This window comes from Rhinolophus sinicus, linkage group LG09 (genome assembly GCF_036562045.2).
Source record: "Rhinolophus sinicus isolate RSC01 linkage group LG09, ASM3656204v1, whole genome shotgun sequence".
NCBI classification, from domain to species: Eukaryota; Metazoa; Chordata; class Mammalia; order Chiroptera; family Rhinolophidae; genus Rhinolophus; species Rhinolophus sinicus.
The window spans coordinates 98,762,021-98,784,540 of NC_133758.1; the positions used below are offsets into that span (position 1 = coordinate 98,762,021).

General features: G+C 36.3%; 1 protein-coding gene across 4 annotated transcripts in view; it reads left to right on the forward strand.

Annotated features, from left to right (window-relative positions):
* SP4 (Sp4 transcription factor) overlaps positions 1 to 22,520 on the forward strand; it is a 69,554-nt gene that overhangs the window by 25,062 nt on the left and 21,972 nt on the right. For 2 of the 4 annotated variants that reach the window (XM_019727489.2, XM_074340832.1), the window contains exon 4: positions 16,419 to 16,647. The exons of the other annotated variants lie outside the window; for them this stretch is intronic. In XM_019727489.2, coding sequence (XP_019583048.1) covers positions 16,419 to 16,647 — 229 coding nt within the window. The remainder of the gene's footprint in view (positions 1 to 16,418; positions 16,648 to 22,520) is intronic. 4 annotated transcript variants of the gene reach the window in all.

The following is a 22,520-nucleotide window of genomic DNA, read 5'->3' on the forward strand; positions in this document are numbered from 1 at the left end:
ATGAGAACTAGCCTTAGGGTTACACTCAATCTTTTGGGGACAAAAGGATAAAGTTGAGTCAAAAAAAGTGAGAGCAGTTAGAGAGAGGAAAAGAAAATGGTGGTATGTCCACAGCTAAGAGCAATCTCAGAGTGTTGAATGTTGGAAAAGAGACTTGGAGAATGAATGTTGAGAAAAGTCCACTAGATTTTGTGTTTGAATCATTTGATACGACCTGAGAACTATGCTATTCAGTATGAAGGCCAACAGCCACATGTGACTAGTTAAGGTAAAATTAATTAGAATCAAAACTTTATTTCCTCAGTTGCGGTAACCACACTTCAATAGCTAATTAGCCACATGTGGTTAGAGGCTTCCATATCAGATAGGGCTGATACACTATATTTTTATTATTGCAGAAAGTTCTATAGGACAATATTTCTTTATAAAGCTTAGGGAATGCTATAGTTAGACTGAAAGCATTGAAATGGATGAGTGAATGGTGAAAATATTGACCTAGCAAGTGTAGGATACACTTTGGAAAAGTTTGATGAAAACAGGAAGAGGACAGTATCATGGGGGCTGATAAAGGCTTTTCAAGACAGTGATTATGTTCATTCACTTACTAAATATCTATTGGGGCCTATTTTTTGCCAAGTACTGTGCTAGGTACGTCCACCGGGATGCTAAAGAAGGCATTAAAGAGTACGTAAGTATGTAATTGGAGCAGGGGTGCTGGGCTTAGAAATCAAGTTAGTTATGATACAATGTGATAATGCTTTAAGTAGAAGGACCTGTCTTCTGTGGGAACACAGACATGTATGGTATAATCAGATGAGGGAATTTGTGAGGACGGTTTCCTTGAGGAGGTGATACAGAATAGCTCAGGTAGGATGACTAGAAATTAGCCAGGTTGGCAGAGAAAAGGATCTTCCGGGCAAAAGGTCAGAGGCACCCATAATAGTATGACGTGATCGGGGACCTACAGGTAGTTTCGTGTTCAGACCAAGAGTTCATGTGCTGTGGTCATGATGGCAAGGGGACAGGTCATAGAGATTTTTCCCTTGCCATAAGAAGGAATTTACACGGTATCGTGAAAGCTGTGGGGAACCTGTAGGGACCTCAAGAAGTGGACTGACGCGGTCACATTTACATTTTAGATTGCAGTGTGCAAACAGAGGAGAGGAGGCTAATCGAGTTCCAAGGAGATTGGTTCAGTAGGAACGCAGAGGTCGTAGAGAGGGAAGTGTGGAGAGAGAGTGGAGACTAAGGGGAAAATTGAACGTGTTTTCTGAAGCAGTAGTAGATTAAATCACATTGTTTTCTAAGGAGAATTACCAGCAGATATGGCAGAAGTTCAAAAGATGCAAGGGATTAGCAAAGGTGCCAAAGGAAGCCGGAGGAGGGTTCCTGGATTTAGTGTATGTCCAGTCACATGACCAGAGAACTAGGTGAGGATGAAGAAGCATCGGGAGGAAGAATGGCAGAAGGTTAAATGACAGGTCAGAGAAGAGGCAGTGGCCAGCTTGACTTGGAGGTGGAGCAGTTCTAATTGGGGAGAGTTTGAGCTGGGATTCTGCTGTTCAAAGTGTCTTGAGTGTAGGACTGATTTTTTATTTCCAAACCTGCTTCCCCTCCTGGGTTCCTTTGTCTCAGTCAGAGGGCTCATCCTCCTGCTTGTGACCCACACCCAAATTCTATTCTTATAGTCTGATTTGATATTTATAACAGTGATTTTAACTAAAGTTTGTAGTTTTATGCCTAAATCTTGAAATTAGATCTTGATTCAAGTCTTGGTTTTGCCACTTAAATCTTGATCAAGTGTTTCTCTGGGTATGAATGTCCTCATTTGTACAATCTCAATAATCATGTTACGTTAGTGGGATAATACATGTAAAGTGCTTTGCTCAGTGCTTAGAACACAGGAAAGTTTTCACTGAGTGCTGGCGGCTACTTACTATTATTATAAATATTACTCTTATATCCAGTTTTTCCTTTCTCTTGTCAGTATTCTTTTTCAGGGCCTCATCATCTAGAAGGTAAAATTACTTCTTCCCTGGCTTCTCTGCCCTGTGCTTTTCTGTCACATGCCTGACATTCCAGAGTTTTCCTAAAACCCAGATTTGATTATGCATTCCTTTTCGCTTCCTCAAAACTTCCATAGATTTCCAGTTGCAGACCTTTCAAGTTGTTAAAAACTTTAATACATTTATTTCATTTTCAAGAAGTGAGAAAGCCTAACGTAGGATAAAGTTTGTGACAGAGACCACATTAGTTGAGGACTACCTGGGTGACTCCGTTTACCTCCAAAGAACTAGAATAAGCTTTAAATCTTCGGAAACCGTATATTAAAATTCCACATAGATGTAGTCAGGTTTTCCCTTGATTTTTTTCCACCACCATCTTAAATGAGTATAGTTCATTAAAGAATGAATGGTATGTAGGAAATGAATTTAGTTTTTTTGGTTTTTTTGGTGTGTGATTCTGTTTAAAGGAAATATTCAGATTCTTCTGGGTGCCATCGTTTGCCTACTGGGAAGGGTTTCTACAACATAAACTTTTCCCTATATGGACAAAGAGTTGAGAAGAGTTGACCGTTAATCTGGATAAAGGCCAGAATAAATAGCAATAACTAGAAGTCAGAGAAGTCAGAGAGAAGTGGATGTCTTTGTTTTGACTGAGCTTTTCTTTCCAGCTCCTGCCTTACTTGTCTGTATATTCCTAACCCATGGAGGGCACTCAGTAAATGCTTATATCGTAAATTGAACTGAATACATGACTGGAGCTGCTTTATACAAGTTGGATTATTTGTGTGTCTAGATTATGAGGAGGAAAAATATATACACATTGAGTCCTTTTATTTGTGTGCCAGTTGTTAACTTGTAACCTTGAGAATTGCCTAATACTATGCTATAGCCCAGTACTTTTGGAGGACAATGTGAACTTTTATTACAAACTAACATCAGATATTTTCATCATAAAAAAGTCAGGAACAATACTGGTGCAAGTTAAGTGTAAGAAAATAAACAAGATTTTCTGTGGAACATGGACTCTAAAAAATGACTGGGACACACTTAAATACTTAAACTTATTTTAGAGGCAATGTCATATTTTTTAAACAGGCATTTGTAGAGGTCTGTTAACTTCCCGGTGACACCAGGCTATCACCGATCGCTGAGGCATTATTTGGGAGTCTCTGCCACTGCTTTCACAGTCTTATATCGGCACATTCAATTGTTATGATTCAATGTATATTTTATATGTTTTTGCATAACTTGCAAGCTATTTGCTTATATAAGCTCTAAAAGTTGTTAACATGCTTTTAAATTAAATTGTTTATTGCATGGTTAAGTGTGCGTGTGTATAATTGTTTGAATTTAATATGGTTAGGTAGTTCTCCTATTTTAGAGTAGGGCTTCCCTGGAGTGTTCTTTGATAGGGTCAGAATAGACCTGTGATTTAGTTCTTAGCTTTGCAATTTTAGGAACTGGTTTTCATGTTCAAATTCTAGACAAATTGCTGTGTAAATTTAGGATTTACAAGAGGCTTATTTATAAACTAGAATAGTGGTTTTTGTTTTGTTTCTTTTGTCTTTTATTTTTAATATAAACTAAGAGATAAATCTTTCCAGTTACTGGAATGCTCTTAATCTTCTATTTCTTGTGTCAAGGTACTTAAGAAACCAAATAATAATCAAATTAATTGGTGAACATGGAATCAGCATCAGGAAGGAGATTGCCTTTCCGAATAATAACCTATCTCAGCAGGTTATGTGTGAGACAGGTAAAAGGGCCTCACGTGGTGCCTGATGGTGGTCATTATGATTTTCCTCGGGATTGAAGCTGTGTCCACTACTGTAGAGTTTATCTCTCTAAACTGGAATATTGTTGCTTTCTAATTAGTGTCTTTTTGAAAATATGATAGTTCTAGATAAATGGTGATAAATTCTTACCATTTACTTTTTTCCATACTCTATGCTGAACATTAAATGTCATTGGGTTTCCTCGCGAAGAGCATCTTAAAATTAAACTTTAGTTACAATAATACGGAAAATTATTTGTGCAATGACTATTTTAATCTATAATATTTAATATTCCTTTTTGTCAGGAACAGTTTTTACATGCTGATGTTTATTAGCAGTGTCTTCAAATCTTGGTGTGACACTTGGGAAGTTTATAATCCTAGTGACGACTGTAGTACTGTTTTATAAAGCATTATAGACAGATAGATAGACAGACAGACAGACAGAGACAGACAGATTAGATAAAGATAGATAGATAGATTAGATAGATAGATAGAGCGATAGATCCATCTCCAAGTCAAATTATAATCATCAAACCATATCAGTGAAGTGGGTTTTGAACAATCTTGGCATTGAGTGAAGTGGTGCTGAGCACATAGGGAGTACTCAGGAAATGTTTGTTGAATGAATAAATCTCAATTGTACACTAGATTTTCATCCAGACATCTAAGACTTACAGAAATCAGAATGTTCTTAAGTATTGTACTTAATAAATTACTCAATTTCTTATGTGTTTTCTTATGTATGTATCCTATTCTAGACATAGTGTGCTAAGTGTATTATCTCAGTTAATTCCCACCACTCCTGGGTCCTCAAAGGAAGAAACTGCAGAGAGAATTAGAACTTAGATCTGCCAAAGCTCTGCTTACTCTGTAGGCTCTGCTTACTCTGTAGTCTCCGCTGAACTGTTTGTTGTGCCTACTCAGTAACTCGGCATTGGTTTACAAATTAACATGACCCAGGGGATGTAAACAGTCCTGGACGTCATTGGCTAATACAGTTCACCTTCATTTAAGAAGTGCAGAGAGCACTCAGTTATTTCTTAATATTCTCAGTTTATAGTTCATGTGTAGAAAAACACATAGCTCTTGAATAAGGTAAAGAAGTACTTTGTAATTAATAAGTATGATTTCCAAACTCGGAATATTACTTTTTATTACCACTATACTGTGGAATCTATGCAATCATATATCTGTCAAAGCTGTCAAAGCCTATTCCTAAATTTATATCACTCTCTGTAAAATTGTTATTTCATAGTCATATAGTTTCTTGTTTTTTTAATGGAGACTCATGTAGTTTATAGTTTATATAGATTATCATTCATACAAGTGTACTACATTTTAATTTTTCATATATTTGATTTTAGTTACAATTGTTTATAAAGATATGAATAAATGAGAGCCAGGATCAGTAGTTATTTGGAAGCTCCATTTAAGAAGCATTTCTTCACTTCAGCGCCCTTGACATTTTAGTCCAGGTAATTCTTTGTTTTGGAGGCCTGTCTGGTGCATGGTAAGACGTTTAGCAGCATCCCTGGCTCTCCCGACTGAGGCCCAGTGTTAGTTCCCCAAGTTTTGACAACCAGAATTATCTCTGGCATTTCCATATGTCCCCTAGAAGACAAAATTACCTCCATTGAGAACCACTAGTTGAGATTTAGAATCAACAAAAGTAGAATTTTTTTTCTAATCTTTTTTTTTAAACAGTTTTCTTGAGGTATGATTCAGGTACCATACAATACAGCCATTTAAAATTTACACTCAATGGCTTTTAGTATATTCACAGAGTTGTACAACCATCACCATGGTCTAATTTTAGGACAGTTTCATCATCTCACAAAGAAACTGCAGACGCATTAACCATCTCTTCCCATTTTTCCTCCCAGTCCCCCCAGCCGTAGGCATACCTGGTTATCTTTTTACGTTTAGGAATAGACAGCCTCATTGTTTTAAGTCAGATTATAAAGCCAACCAAATTCTACTTCAGACTGTATTTATTGAAATTTATTTTCAGTGAAGAGACATATTTGCTTTCCTGTATATGTCTTCAGAGGCCCTTAGACATCTGTTCAGGCAGACTCCCCAAGTTTATTCTGTAGAGGAAATAAACCTAAATAGGCTGAGTTAACAATCATTTTGCGATTGTTCAGAATGATAAGCAGTCCTAGCCCTCCATGGCATGTTTTATATTACAGAAATCAACAGTTTTTGTTTTTTTCTGATCAATGCTATGAGATAACCTTATTTCCTAGGCTATGTGCAAAAAACACATGTACCTAAAGTACTATTTTACTGCTACTTTACTATTATTAAATAGGTCATTTTCAGTGAATGGTAGTTGGGTTAATTTTTTACAGATAGATAGTTGGTTTTGATTCATTTTTTAAATCTGTGGGTCTATTTTACATACACAATAATGTTACCTACTATTCAGTGTAAGGAAAATCTTGCAAATCATTTTTTTCCATAAGAAGAAATGAGCAGTTGGATTATATTTTTCTTATCTATAAAATGGAAATACTAGCTGTCCTACTTACCTCAAAGTGTTGGTGTGATGTGCTAAAAGAGTCAACTCAGAGACAGTTGAAGGAAATGGACAATAAGGCTTTACCTTCATCTTTTATTATTATTTCTACTTTACCACCTGTGTTCCTATTGTGTTTAAATGTTATTAAGGTATCAGAATTTTTAAAAATGTCATTTATAGCTGACTTAACGGGTTGACCAAGCCATCTTTCCTTTGGTTTAAATGTATATGGTTAAAATTTATATACCACGTAAAATATTTTCAACAAATGAGGCAAAGGTTTCTTAATAAATGGAGTATTCAAAAGAAAAGACCTGAGACTTCGTAGATAAATGGCAAAGGACATGAAATGAACACATGATTCAGAAAGAGTATTCAAATGGCCAACAAATATTTGAAAAAATGTCCAACTCCATTAGGCATAAATAAATGCAGATAAAAGCAATAGTAAAATGCCATATTGGTCTATTAATTAAGAACATCTTTTCCTTTTACAATTAATCTCTAGGTATGCTAGTAATATATGGAAACATTTTTCTTGTTAAAAAAAAGTGCAGCCAGTTTACGTAAGTCTAAAGCTTCTGCTGACTACACTCCAATCTCAGACACCTTTTTAGAAGCATTCTTAATCAGTTTGTTATATATCCTTTCAGACTTTTTCCCATTTATTTATTACATGTGAATGTCATTGTAGGAAATACATAATATGTGTAATGGTATATATCACAGTGTAAACATCAGTGACTTTGTTTCATTCAACCATATGTTTTAGAGGTCTATCTTAGGTTAGTACATAAAGATTTCTGTCATTCTTTTTAACTACTATAGAACGTTCCTATTGTGTAACTAGTGCACTGTTATTCGACTGTTCCCCAATTCACATTACTTAGGTTGTTTCTGATTTTTTACTGTTGAACACTACTGCAGTGCATCCATCCTTTGGTGGTCTATGGAAAAGAAAAATTAAGCAGAGTGTACGGGGAATGAGACTCCTGGGGGCAAGAGGCTGTATTTAAAACAAAATAGGGCAGTCAGGATTAGCAGGGCACAGTGAGAAGATAATATTAGACCAAAGACTTGAAGGAAGAAAGTCGACCATGCACATGCTCCGGGAAAGGTCATGCTAGGCAGAGATACAGAGGTCAGAGTGCAAACGCCTCCTAAATTGGGACCAGGCCTGGTGTCTTCAAGGAACAGTACAGAGGCCAGTGTGGTTGAAGTTGAGAGTGAGCTGGGGGATGAGATTGGAGAAGTGAGGGGTGGCCAGTTTATATGGGGCATTGTGGATGAGAATAAGGCCTTTGGCTTTCACTCTGAATGAAATGGGACCCCTTGGTACGATTTTAAGCAGAAAAATGACATGATCTGATTTACGTTTTAGAATGATTCTTCTGGGAACTGTGTTAAGAATGAACTTAAAAAGGAGGGCAGTGGTGGCAGGGAGACCTGTTAGGCAGTAATCAAGTAAGAGGAAATGGTGGCTTGGACTAAGGGGTGAGCAGTGGAGCTGGTGGAGAAATGCATCCTGGATCTGCTTTGAAGGAGCAGGTAGCAAGGTGGGTAATAGAGTATGAGAGAAAGACAGGAATCAAGAATAAGGGTTACTCCGAAGATTTTTTTTTAAGGAGGTCACAGCTCACGGTGGCCCATGTGGCAATCGAACCGGCAACCGTGGTGTTCTCAGCACCACACTCTAACCAACTGAGCTACCCTCGAAGATTTTGATCTAAGCAGTTGATAGGTGGAGTTGTATACTTGTCTTAAGAAATTTTAAATTCTGATAATGGTCAAATTTATCAGTATTTTGTCTTTTGTTTTGGGGTCTTGTTTAAAAGATCCTGTGTTTATTCTGTATTTTCTTCTAATATTTTTTTGTTGTTTTTGTGTTTGTTACGAGTTTTATTTTTACATTTAGGTTTTGTTGCTGTTGTTTAAGTACAAGCCTATTTGCAGTTTACTTTTGTGACTGGCGTGAGATTATCTTAATTTCTTTGCCCCACCCTCACCCCTGTGCACACCCAGATAGCCAATCATCCCAAGGCAATACACTTGTTTCCTTCTTTTCCTTCTGATTTCAAGAGTGTCATTTTTATCATACACTAAATTTTCATGCATACATGCGTCTACTTTACACCCTGTATTCAGTTCTGTTACCCTACTTTTAAGCCATTACCACATTGTTTTAATTCCTATGGCTTTTAACATATCTTTATTGTACTATTCTACTTTTTCAAAATTGTCTTGGCCGATCTTGCACATGTTGAATCAGCTAGTAGAGTTCTGTGGAAAATGTATTAATTTCTAATTTCATTCACTTTATATGGATTAATTTTAGAAAAATTAACACATTTATAAGGATTCTTCTCAAATAAGAATATGTATTTCTCTCTATTCGGGTCTTCTGTCCTTTATTAAATCTTCTTCCTCAACATTTCTAATTAGATTGATCCTCGGGTATTTGTGGTTACTGTTTCTGTTGTACATGGAATATCTTTTCTTTGACTTTGTGAATTTGTTGGTATAGAAGGAAACTTGTTTTTTTAGTTGCTCTTGTATTTGGTCATCTTGCTGAAATGTCTTATTTACTCTAAAAACTTTCTGATTTTCTGAAGTTTTTTTCCTTACATAGATCTATTCTTTATCTTATTTCATTGGCTTATACCTTCAGGATATATAGAATATTAGAAGTGAGAGTAGAATCACTTCCATTAAAAATCACAGTGAAATACCAATTTTTTTGTCTACTAATTTTTTAAAAATCTTACTGAATTTCTTTGTACACATACATTTAGTAGAAATACAAATTAATGCAGCTCTCTCTCTCTCCACACACACACACACACACATATATTTATCTACTATAATTTTGTAATCTGTATGTAAAGTCTTATCAGTGTTTCATATTCTTTGACCTAGTAATCTCACTTCTAGGACTCTTCTTTGCAAGTAATAAGGAAAAATGTTTTTGTTCAAGTTGCTCATTATTTATAGCTTTTATGTTACCAGTAATGAGTGTTTCAAAATAAACTAATACTAGGGTAATTTTTATAAATTATGGTATAGCATATGATGGAATATTGTGCAACCATTATATTATCTTAAAAGAATTTATAGTAACTTGGAAGTATTTAGTAAATAAATACAGAGCAGACATAGAATTGTTTATGTAGTAGAATTGCGTCACTATCAAAATGCATGGAACAAGATTAGGAGCAAATATACCAAAATGATAATAATAGTGATAATCTATGGATAATTTTATTTGCCCCTTCATACTTTTCTATGGTGATCATACATTGTTAACATTAGAAGGAAAAAAGTGTGTGTGTGTGTGTGTGTGTGTGTGTGAGATAATAAGCTGTATTTACCTTCTTCAAAATAAGTGGAAATGGAGAAATCTTATCCCATTCCCTTATTAAGTGGCAAGTTTAGTTGTACTTTTTAAAAAGTGTACTTTATAATACTATTCAAAACAGTTATTGTTGAATGTGGGTAACACATGTTATAGGATAAATCTGATACCTGACAGAACAGAAACAGTAGTTTCAGTGGCAGGTTGTGATTTATACTCTAGAACATACTCCTAAGTGATCTGAATTCCAGATCAGTGAAGCAGAGCAGAATTGTGATTGTGGGAAGTGTCCATGTCTTACTGTCTTGCCACCTATGTAGCATGTCTTTTGCAGGCTAGGAATCATCTAGTAGTCCTGTGATCTATTGCTGACCTACTTTTGTAAGTAATCTTCTGTGTTTATGTGCATTTTAGATTACCATTCACTTTATTTAAGAAACATTCATTGAATACTTCCAGTGTGCTAGGAACTTTGATAGCCAAAGGACATAAAAAACACACAGAGGTCCTCTGTCCTGAGCAGCTTTTGTTAGAAATAATTTGATTAATACTGTGATAGAATGATATGGTATCTGATTAGAGAAACCAAGAATACTCAAATTCTAATTCATCCAATCCCTGAGGTCTCGTAGTTAAGTGTACTGAAATTCAAGTCAAGAATTGGCTTAGGGGTCCTCTTCCTCAAAAATCCAGAGAACTAGGTTAGTCTGTATGGAAAATACTATCTTCCTTTAGTCAAATCTGCTTTCTCTTCTTCCTCTTAGCTTAAATACAGTTCTCAGATCTTACTACTGTATTGGGCAAAGGACCACTACAGCTGGTGCTAAAGGAAAATATGCAAGAAACAGAATTTCTCCTGAATACCCCTTCTAGTGTTGCTGAGTATCTAGCAATCTAATATGCCACCTACTAACCAACTGCCCCCAATTACCCTTGGCCCAGTTTCTGTATTTGAAAAAGGGAGACAGAACAAAACAAAGAAAGAAATAAGAAAGATGGCTTGGTCTCTGTAAGCAGCCTTGGAGTGTTTTTTAACTCTGGCAGCATGGAAGGAAGAGGTTACATTACCAAGAAATTTTGAGTTATTTATAAAATTATGTTATAAAACAGTTTCAGTGGTAAGAGAGAGGTTAGAGAGTATAGTTTTAGAAGAGCATTAATAAATAACGGTTTTCTTCCAGACATTTCAATACTGAAGGTGTTCTATGACTATAAAAACACTGTTTCTATAATGACTAATCTTTCCCATTATCACCAGCACTATCATTGGCATAGCTTCTTATATATTTTTAACATCTTTAACATCTTTATCATCAATTTTTACTTGAAAAATTGAACACAAAGTCATTCCAACAAGCCAGCTGCTTCTTCAATGTAACAGCTTTTCCCTGTGCTTATTTTTTATTTCAGTCCTAATTTTCCTGATTGAATTATAACTAGTAGTGATCTCAGTAATGTGCATTTCATTGTCTAGTTAATAAGTTACGCTATATCCAATTCATTCTGTAAAAACTGTCACACTTTAGGAGAAATTCCTATACTCATAATTTTAGCTCAACACTGAGACAGCATCCGCTACCACAGGGGCCCAATCATTTGTTCATCAGTCTTAACATACCCAGGCAGGATACTTTTAGGGATGGAAAACAAAGGGAGATGTACTTAGTTCCTCAAAGACAACAATATGCCATCTAATTGGAAAGACAAGCAGGCATTTGTAGTGTGAATTCACCATATAGTTTGTCCATTGAGATGATAAGATTATGCAGAGGATATTGGAAACTAGGAAAGAGATATCTGAGATAGATTTAGAAAGGCATTTATCAGGAAAACTTCCCACAGGGAATGACACGTGCACCAATTTCTTTAAGATGAGTTGGCTTTTGTCAGATCAAGAGAGAGGGAGCTTTGGAATGGGAGAATGGGTTAGATTCCAGCTACATTATTCAGAGGCCCAGAAGCAATCAGGCATGGAACATTAAAGGAAATACATGAGGAGCTCATGTTGACAGTGGGAATGAAGGCGGAGTGGCAAGAGATGAAGTTATGAAAGTAAGCAAGAGGTAGATTATGAAGCGCTTTGCATACTGTGCTAAGAAATGTTGACATTGCGAATGCATCGAGGGCCCATTGATTTTTGGGGGCACTAGATTTGTACGTGCAGTGTGGAGCTTGGAAAGGGCAGAGCTGGTGTAATGGTGGTAAGGACCTGTCCTAACGCACACAGGCAACAGGGATGGAGAGCATGCACACATCTGAGAGGTTCTGAAGAGCTAGACTCAATAAGGACTACTGATCAGCATGAGTAATGTATGTAGTGGGAAGAGGAGCCTTTGAAGTCAGCTAGAACTGGGTTCAAGTTCCAGCTGTCACTTAGCTATTCTGTGACCTTACGTGTTTGTGAACCTCAGCGTTCTCAACTTAAAATTGGGACAGCAATACTCAACGCAGAGGGACGTGAGGAGTTAATAAAGTAATATGCGTGAGGCACCCAGTAAAGTGTAAAATGATAGCTATTGTTATTGTGGTGGTGGTGGATGAAAGAGATGGAGGGGATTCAAGAACGACTTCCATTTGGGCAGTGAGAAAGAGCTAGTGTAGGAAAATGGGATGACCTGTCTGATTTCTAGACGGATTGCCTTTGAGAAATCTGGGTGGAGATGTTTCCTGGCAGATGACATTAAGAGTTTGACACTCATGAGAGGTATTTGAGCAGAAGGTACAGATCTGGGAGACGACAGCTTTACTACTATATACTATATACATATAGTAGTAAAGGTTATGAAAGTGGATGAGATAACCCAAGGAGAGAGTTAGAATAAGAGAAGTCAGAACCTTGAAGAGTAGCCCAGGAAAGACGCTGATGTGGGTGTGGTCAGAGTAGTAGGAGGAACACCATGGGGAGTAGTATCAGAAACGCAAGGAAGGGGACCCTGCAGGAAGAAAGTGAGATGAGCAGCTGCAGTTGCTCCAGAGAGGTGAAATAAGGTCAAAGGGAAGACCATCTTTGAGTTTCCTAGCAAAGAAATTGTTAGTGCTGTCATGATTTTAGCAGAGTGATGGGTTGGACTCCTAATTTCAGAAGTTTGAGGAGAAAGTGGGAAATGAGGAGTAAAGGCAACCAGTGTAGTTAAATCTTTGAAGAATGTGACGGTAGGTTTAGATTTCAATGCTGATAAGAGGAGCTCACCGGAAAAGCGCGTTAGCTCAGTCAGTTTTCAAGGACAGCGCGGTCAGTGGAGCAGCCATCCTGTAGTGCTGCTCGCTGAGAAAAGGCACATTGGACCCAGCCATTAGGAGAAAGTCTGTGAGCCAGGAGCCAAGTCCTGGTGCTGGAGTCCTTAGAATACCAGACTTTGATCAACAGGGGACAATGGAAAGTTAGTGAGCATGGAAGTGAAGTAATCAGAACAGCATTTTAAAAAATTTTCTGGCAGCAGTTTGAAGGGTGAGCTAGGTGGCATGGGCCCTCATTTAGGCCGGTAAAGGCCCAAAGTAACAAGGACCAACGTGGACCAGGGTGATTGTCCTGACAACAGAAAGATGAGATGGATGCAAGAGCTGTTATGCTGTTCTGTACCTTTTAACTTGGCTGTCACATGGATATAATTAGTAAAGGACAAGTAGCCTAAAAGTTGACTTTTTAGGGTTTTGAGTGTGGATAATCAGGAGAGTAGTAATAGCATTTACCAAAACAGGAACATTAATAGAAGCAAGATTTGAAGGTGCATTCATTTTTAAATTTTATTAAACTTATTAAGTGGCTACTGTATGTTGGGCACTGTTCCACATATTGGAGATACAGCAGTGAACAACCACAGGCAATGTCCCTGTTCTCAGGATACTCAACATTCAGAAGAGAGGAAAAGACAGAAAACAATAATAAAAGGATAATTTAAAGAAAAGAAGGCATAACTTGGCGATGCTATAGAAATGGATTAAAGGGAATCATTTTAGATGATGTGGTCAGGAATGACATTTCTAAAGAGGAGAGCTTTGAACTGAGAGCAGAATATTACTAAGGAGTCAGCTTTGTGAGTATCTGGGTGCAAAGGCATCCCCGCCCAGCCTGGAGAGTGTGTGCAAAGGCCCAAAGAAGGAAATGAGCTTGATTTATTTGAGGGCCAGAATAAAAGCCCAGTGTATCAGGAGCATAGTGAGCAAGGGGGAGAGGCTCACACTACATGATGAGGTCTGAGAGGCTGGTAGAGTTCAACTTGAACAGGGCCTTGGAAGCCTTGGTAAGGAGGGTGGTGGCTTGTACTTGACTGGTAACCGTGGAAATGAGAGAAAAGGAGTATTGAGGTGTGTTGAACCTGAACTGTCTGGGACATCTAGGTAAAGAAGTCAAGAGAGTTGTCAGGCTTAAATATATACATTCAAATATCATTTGCTGAATATCATTCATTGCAGTGTTTAGGCATTGAACAGATAAATGCTCACAGTATGGAGGCCTGAGGAAATGGCCAAGGGATCCGAGGCGAATGATCAGCTAGGGATCCCTAGCAGTTTTTTGACATGAAGGCTATCGTAAATATCATTGCATCCTGAAAGGAATGGCCAGCTGTTGTATGAAGTAGCTGGAAGAATTATAGCCAGAAATAACTCGTGACGTCAGGGGATATAAAGAATACTTGCTAACTTAAATTTCCTGCTTCTCCATAGGGACCGTGCTATAAAGACTTTAAAAAACAAGACCGTGTATAGTGCTGGTTCAGAAAGAACTTCTGTTTCTAGCAGTGCATGTTTTTGTGGTAAACTGAGTATGTGTATCACTGTGCTTCCAGATATACAAGTAGTTTGAATAGTTTGCTTAGCCAAGGTCATCCTTAAGGCATCTGGGTTTACTGGATGTGTAAAAAAAAAATCCTATGTGCTCAAACAATGCAATGAGGCATTATACTTTACATTTATGTATCACTTTACAACTTACAAAGTCTTTACCCACTAAGACATCAACTTGATGTTTATAACTTTTATTTTACTTAAGTGTGTTTTTCCAGGACCCATCAGCTCCAAGTCAAGTAGTTGTTTCAATCTAGTTGTGGAGGGTGCAGCTCACAGTGGCCCATGTGGGGATCGAACCGGCAACCTTGTTAAGAGCACCGCGCTCTTAACCAACTGAGTCATCTGGCTGCCCCCAGAAATCAACTTGATCTTTATAAACAACTCTTTTTTCACTTTTTTAAAAAATAGTTTCAGGTGTACAAAACAATATAGTGATCGGGGGAATCACTCCATAAGCAACTTTTTAAGGTAGATAAGAGACAGGAATTTGAGGGAGGTCAGCAGCATTATTAGAAATAAGGAAACGGGATTTCTAAGTACACGGTTACCGAAGGGGACATGAATTCACAACTTAGGACTTACCTTGCCTTGCTTTACCCACCGCACCTTGTTAATTCAAAGATCAACCAAAATTTAAACTTCAGTAGAAGAACTAAAATCTGTATCCTTACTAAAGCAGTGACACAGTATCTATTTTTCATTGGTATTAGAGTTATCGGTGCTACCAAAGGTTTGAGTGCTGTGAATACACAGAGGGTGAGGTTGACTTTGGTTGGCAGAGGCCGAGGTTTAATTTTATTTAGAAAATATGTGTTATTTTCTCACTTGCTAATATTTATTGTTTCTTCTTGGTTGTTACACGTTTAAGGTACTACATATGCAGCCCCTTTTTGATACGCAGTACTCACATGTTTATTTCTGTTACCATATTTTATTCTTGTATTGCCACCCAACTCGGTGGAATTAGTAGTAGTAATAGCTAACATATAGTGAACAGTTCTGTGCCAGGCACTGTGATAAGGGGTTTGTAAAATTTAACTTATTTAATCTATATCAACTCTCTGAGGTGGGAGCATTCCTTCATAAAGAGCTATTTTCTTTTCTGTCCATTCACATGCTTAACATCCCCACGCCTGAAAAGCAGAGGTGTTAAAAGAAAGGGTAATTAATTATAAGGCATAGTCGTGTGCTTCAGGATCCATCTAAGTCATGGAAACAGCTATTATGTATTAGTTATCACATTTTCCCCTAAGAAGAAGCCAGGTTGGTATATGTGCTAACCTGAGAGGTGAAGTCTAAGCTTTATAACAGGAGTGACCAAAGTATAATGTCCTAAATGTGTTTTATGAAGATAGTAACCATACGTGATAATCATGGGTGATTTTGCATTTTAAAAAACTTACTTAACTCAATGTGTATAAGAAAAAAGACTCATCAGTAAAGAGATGTTTGCTTAAATTTGAAGTATTTTAAGAATGAGAAATTTTCGTAAAACCTAATCCTTTTAGTGACTTTTCATTCATTTTCTTGGAGTGACTGAGATACGCCACTTACTGTGGAAACGGTAATAATAATGCTATGTATTTGTATAGCATCTTTCATCTGAGGATCTCAAAGTGCTTTTCAAATAATGTCTCATGAATCCTCACAGCACTTCGGGGAGGTAGGTAGGTGGCAAGTATTATTATCTTCATTTTACGATGGAGAAGTTAAGCCACAGAGGGTTAAATGTTTATGTATGTGGTCCCACCAACCAGAAGAGAGGCAGCCTGAGCTACTCAAGTAAGACTATTATGTTTTAGGAGGATTGACAGAGTATAAAATCATTAATCCCTTTGCTTTTGTACTTTACATAGATTTTATATCAGAACAAATACAGTAGCTTTAAAATGTCCACATGGAATTTTTTTCTTTAATCTTTTCTTGAGGAATAGAAACCATTATAATATTCTTTTCCCCCTCCATTTTTAGGTCAGCAGCAAGGACAAGATGGAGTAAAAGTTCAACAAGCTACGATAGCTCCTGTAACTGTAGCAGTGGGAGGCATTGCTAATGCAACGATAGGTGCTGTTAGTCCTGACCAACTCACACAAGTGCATTTGCAGCAAGGCCAGCAAGCTTCTGATCAAGAGGTACAGCCTGGCAAGAGGCTTCGGAGAGTGGCCTGTTCCTGTCCTAATTGTAGGGAAGGAGAAGGAAGGTAAATGCTGTCACCAACTTTGTCTCTCTGGAGGGCATAAAATAGTTCCAACCACGCCATTGGCTGGGTACTTTGATCATTAGAACATCACTAGCTTTGTAGTCCAGAAGTTGAGATATAATATTGTTATGAATCAGATTAAATTGAGCTATTCTCGGAAGGGGATTTCAGTGGTCCTCTACCTTGTACCTTGTGCTTTTTTTAATGGTTTACTTTTTTCATTTATCATGTAAACTTTAAACTTTATTGTCATAAAACTCGTTTAAAGTATACATTTCACTCGTTTAAAGTATACATTTCAGTTTTTCATATATTCAGAGTTGTGCATCCATCATTACAATTCATTTTAACACATTTTTGTCACCCCCCCAAAGGAAACTGTATTCTTTAGCCACCACCTACCCCATTTCCCAGCCCTCCCAGCTCTAGGCAACCGCTAAATTATTTCTGTCTCTATAGATTTACCTATTCTGAACATTCATATAAATGGAGTCATATAGTAATATGACTGGTTTCATTCACTTAGCATAATGTTTTCAAGGTTTATCCATATTATAGCATGTATTAGCATTCTTCTACTTTTCATGTCATATCTAAGAATCCATTGCCAAATCTGAGGTCACAAAGATTCCTAATTTTCTTGGGAGAGTTTTATAGCATTTGCTCTTACCTTTAGGTCTTTTATCAGTTTGGGGTTAAATTATTTATATGGTGTGAGGTAAGGTTTTATCCAACGCCATTTGTTGAGAAGACTGTCCTTTCCCCATGTATTGAATGGTCATGGCATTCTTGTCAAAAATCAGTTGACCATAGACACATAGGTTTGTTTCTGGACTCTCAATTCTATTCCATTGATTTATATATCTAGCTATGCCAGTACCGCTTGGTCTTAATTACTTTGGCTTTGTAATAACTTTTGAAATTGAGAAGTATGAGTCCTCCGACTTTGTTATTCTTTTTCAGTATTGTTTTGGCTCTACAGGGACATTTGCAATATGTGAATTTTTAGAATCAACTTGTCAGTTTCTACAAAGAAGCAGATGGGATTCTGATGGGGTGGCATTGAATCTTTAGATCATTTTAAGAATATTGCCAACTTAACAGTATTGAGTCTTCTGTATATGTGGTATGTGTTTTTCTGTTTATTTAGATCTTCTCTAATTTCTTTCAACACTGTTTTGTAGTGTTCAGAGTATAAGGTTTACGCTTTTTCGTTAAATTTATTCCTGAATATTTTTTCTTTGAGCTGTTGAAAATGGAACTGTTTTCTTTATTGTTCATTGCAAATGTATAAAAATACAAGTAATTTTTGTATATTGATCTTGTATCCTGAAATCTTGCTGAACTTTTTCATTAGTCCTAATAGTTTTTCAGTAGATTCCTTAGGGTTTTTAATATGTAAGACCGTGTCATCTGCAAATAGAGATAGTTTTATTTTGTCCTTTCCATTCTCGATGACTTTGATTTCTTTTTCTCACTTAATTGTTCTATCCAGAACCTACAGTACATGTTGAATGAAAGTGGTGAAAGTGGACATCACTTTTTTGTTCCTAATCTTAGGGGAGAAGCATCTAGTCTTTTACCATTATGTATGATATTAGCTCTGGGTTTTTCATATATGCCCTTAATTGAGTTACGGAAGCACCCTCTGTTCCTACTGTGTTGAATATTTTTATCTTGAAAGGGTGTTGGATTGTGTCCAAGCTTTTCTGCATCTGTTGAGATGGTCATGTTTTTGTTTAATTCTATCAATATGTATATTATATTAATTGATTGTTGGTGTTAAAGGACTTTTACATTCATGGGGTTAAATCCGGCTTGGTCACGGTTTATATTTTATATGTTGCTGGATTTGGTTTGCTAGTATTTTGGTGAGGATTTCTGCATCTGTGTTCATGAAAGATGTTGGTCTGTAGTTGTTTGTTAAGGGTAATAGTGGCCTCATATAATTAGTTGGGAAGTGTTCCCTCCAGTTTTATTTTTTAAAAGAATTCACTAGTGAAGCTGTCTGGCTTTTCTCATGTTATTGTTGTTTTTTTCTTTTGGTCAATAGTTTTATTTACTTGCAGCAAGTAAAGGAGATGGGATTCACATCCAAAGCTCTGTCTCCCAGAAGGGAGGTTTAGCCATTGCTTATATACACTATTTGATTGGTTAATTAACATTGATTTCTTTTTTGCAGCTGGCTACGCTTACCTGGTTGAATTCCTGTCAAGTTTATCTTGTTTACAGCTACAACTGCAAAATACTGTGCTATAATTTTAAAAAAGATTTTTATTAAAATATAGCTAACATACAATATTATATTAGTTTCAAGTGTACACCATAGTTATTCAACCTTTATATACCTGAAGAAGTGATGATCACCATGATAGGTCCAGCAACCGTCTGACGACGTACAACGCTATCACAATAGTATTGACTACTGATTTTGCTGTGTATAATGCGCACCCACGTTTTTGACCCAAACTTGCAAAAAAAATAAAATCTTTCATTTTAATTTTTCAATTCAAATTTTTGTTTGTTTACATTTCAGGTGCTTGTTTTTTGTGTTGTTACTTTCTATTGTAAAGGAATTTTAGCATTTATTTTTTAACATATTATGGTACAAGAAATTTTATATAATAAATAATTACAAAACACAAGAACAGATACAAGGTACAAGAAATTTTATGTACCGGTAATATATTTGCGATACTTATGCATCATTGAAGGCTAAGAACTCTTTCTCATTGCAAGTTCATAAGTTCAACAAAACTGATGATTGTATTCCAGGGTACTATTTTGCATACGGATATTGTTATTGGTTTGTAGAGTTACACTTTTAACTCATAAGCATAAATAAAAGAATTAAAAACATTTATATAGATACGGAATTAGTACTACCCATGTATAATGCGCATCCTTATTATTCCCTCACAAATTTGGTCAAAAAAGTACCCAAACGTTATACATGACAAAATACGGTATATTCCCTATGCTGTACATTACATCCCCATGACTTATTTGTTTTATACCTGGAAATTTAAATCCCTTATTCCCCTTCACCTTCCTCCCCCTCTTTTAAATTTTTCAATTCAGTTGATGTTTAGTTTATTTTATATTAGTTTCAGAAGTACAGCATAGTGGTTAGACATTTATATAATTGATGAAGTGATCCCTCTGACTAGTACCCACCTAGTCAACATAGTCAAATATGTTATGTTGGCACCAAACATAGTCATCACCACATTATTGATTATATTCCCTATGCCTTACTTTACATCCCATGAATATTTCATAACTACCAATTTGTACTTTTTAATCCCTTCACCTTTTTCACCCCACCACCCAACTCCACTCCCATCTGGCAACCATCAGCTTGTTCCCTGCATCTGTTTCTGTTGTTCATGTATTAAAATGTTCTTGCGATTCTATATATAAGTCAGATCATACGGTATTTATCTTTGACTTATTTCACTTTGCCTAACACCTTCCAGGTCCATCCATGTTGTCTCAGATGGTAAGATTTCATTTTTATGGTCATGGGTAGTTTTTTGGCACTGACTGATTTAGTCTCTTATTACGGGTTTTTTTATTATTATTTGTTCTTGAGTCAGTTTTGGTACTTTGTGTCTTTCTAGGAAATTGTCCATCATATCTAAATTATTTAAGTAATTGGCATAGAATTGTTCTTGTTCTATGAAAATATCATTGAAAGTAAAGTACCGGTACTGAATGTCCAACTATTATTGTTGAATTGTCTATTTCTCCGTTCATTTCTGTTAGTTTTTACTTCGTCTTTTTTGGTGCTGTCTTGTTACTCTTGTGTATGTGCATGTATATTTATAATTGTTATGTCTTACTGATGGATTGACCCATTTATTCTTATCAAAGCTCCCTCTTTATGTCTAGTAACATCTTTTGTTTTGTCTGATGTTAGTGTAGCCACTCCAGCATTCTTGTGGTAGTTGTTCACATGATAACCTTTTTCTGCAGTTTTTGTTTCAATCTCTTTGTATCTTTGAATGTAAAGTGTGTTACTTGTAGACAGCATACAGTTTGATCTTGTTTTTTTAAAAAATCCAATCTGAGAAAATCTGCCTTTAGATTGGATTGTATAATCCATTCACATTTGATGTTACTGATGTAGTTGAATTTAAGTCCACCATTTTACTTGTTTTCCATGTCATTTCTTTTTTTTATTCCTCTATTCCTCCTTCACTTTCTTCTGCAGTGTGTGAATATAATATAGCTAGCATTTTAATTTGTAATTTAGCATTCTAATTTAATTAATGACTTTTTCACTGTTATTTTATTTCCTTAGTGGTTGCTCTAGGCGTTACAGTGTACATCTTAATAGATAATCAGTGTAAGATTTATAGTAATTTAATTCCAGTGAGTTATAGAAAGGTTACCCTTATATAGGTCTATTCATTTACGCTTTTTTTGTGGTATTGTTATGCATCAATAAGGATTACAAACCCAACAATGCATTGTTATAATTATTACTTTATATAATTTTACATCTTTTTAAACAAGTGGAGAGAAGGCAAGCAAGTATATATAGCTTTTCCTATGTTATCGTATCACTACTAGTTCTCTTTATTTGTTCTTGTGAATTGTTCCCATCGAGTCATTTCCTTAGCCCAATACAGCTTTGCTCCTATCCACCTCTTTTGTGCTATTATTGGCAAAGATATTACATATATTGCATTTCTATAATGTTATAGGCTTAACAATACATTTTATACATATTGTTTTATAAAATTGCTTTTTAAATCAGCTAAGAGAATAAATATGCAGTTATATTGTTCTTTATACTTACATAATTACCATTGGTGGTGCTCTTTTGTTTCTTTGTTTGCATTTGAATTACTTTTTGGGTTCATTTGCTTTCAACCTGAAGAACTTCCTTCAGTAGTATTTCTTTCAAAGCAGGTCGGCTAGCAACAAATTCTGTCAGTTTTCATTTATCTGGGAATATCTTTATTTTGCTGGATATAAGATTCTTGTTTGAAGTTTTTTGGTTTGAGTATTTTGAATGTTTTCCCACTGTTTTCTAAACTCCATTGTTTCTGCTTAGAAGTCGGTTTTAAATCCTGGTAGGTTTCCCTTGTAAGTAAGAAGACATTTTTCTCTTGCTGCTTTCAGGATTTTGTCCTTTTATTTATGTTTCAAGAGTTTTAATATGAAGTGTCTATTTGTGAATCTTTGCATTTATCCTACTTGGAGTTGCTTGAGCTTCCTGCATGTGCAGAATAATGTTCTTCAACATGTTTTCAGCCTTTATTTTTTTGAATATTTTTTTCTGCTCTCAATCTCCTTTCCTCTCTTCTCTCTCCTCTCCTCCCCTTCTCTCCTTTCGCCCTGCCCTCCCCTACCATTTCTGTGACACAATTCATTTTTCTTTGTTCTTTCTCTTGTCTGTTTTTGGATTGCATAATCTCTGTTGATCTATATTCAACCGCTGTATTTCTTTTTTCTTTTTTTTTTTAATTGGGGAATGTGGGGAACAGAGTGTTTCTCCAGGGCGTATCAGCTCCAGGTCATTGTCCTTCAATCTAGTTGTGGAGGGCGCAGCTCAGCTCCAAGTCCAGTCGTTGTTTTCAATCTTTAGTTGCAGGGGGCGCAGCCCACCATCCCATGTGGGAATTGAACCGGCAATCCTGTTCAGAGCTCTCGCTCTAACCAACTGAGCCATCCTGCCGCCCCTGCTCTATTTCTTCCTTCTCTTAAATACCTCTACCGAATTTTTCATTTCAGTTGTACTTTTCATCTCTAGAGTTTCCACTTGGTTCTTTTTAAAACCATTTCTAACTATTGATATTCTTTATTTGATATGACATGGTCATTATACCTTGCTTTGCTTCTTTAATCATGGTGTCCTTTAG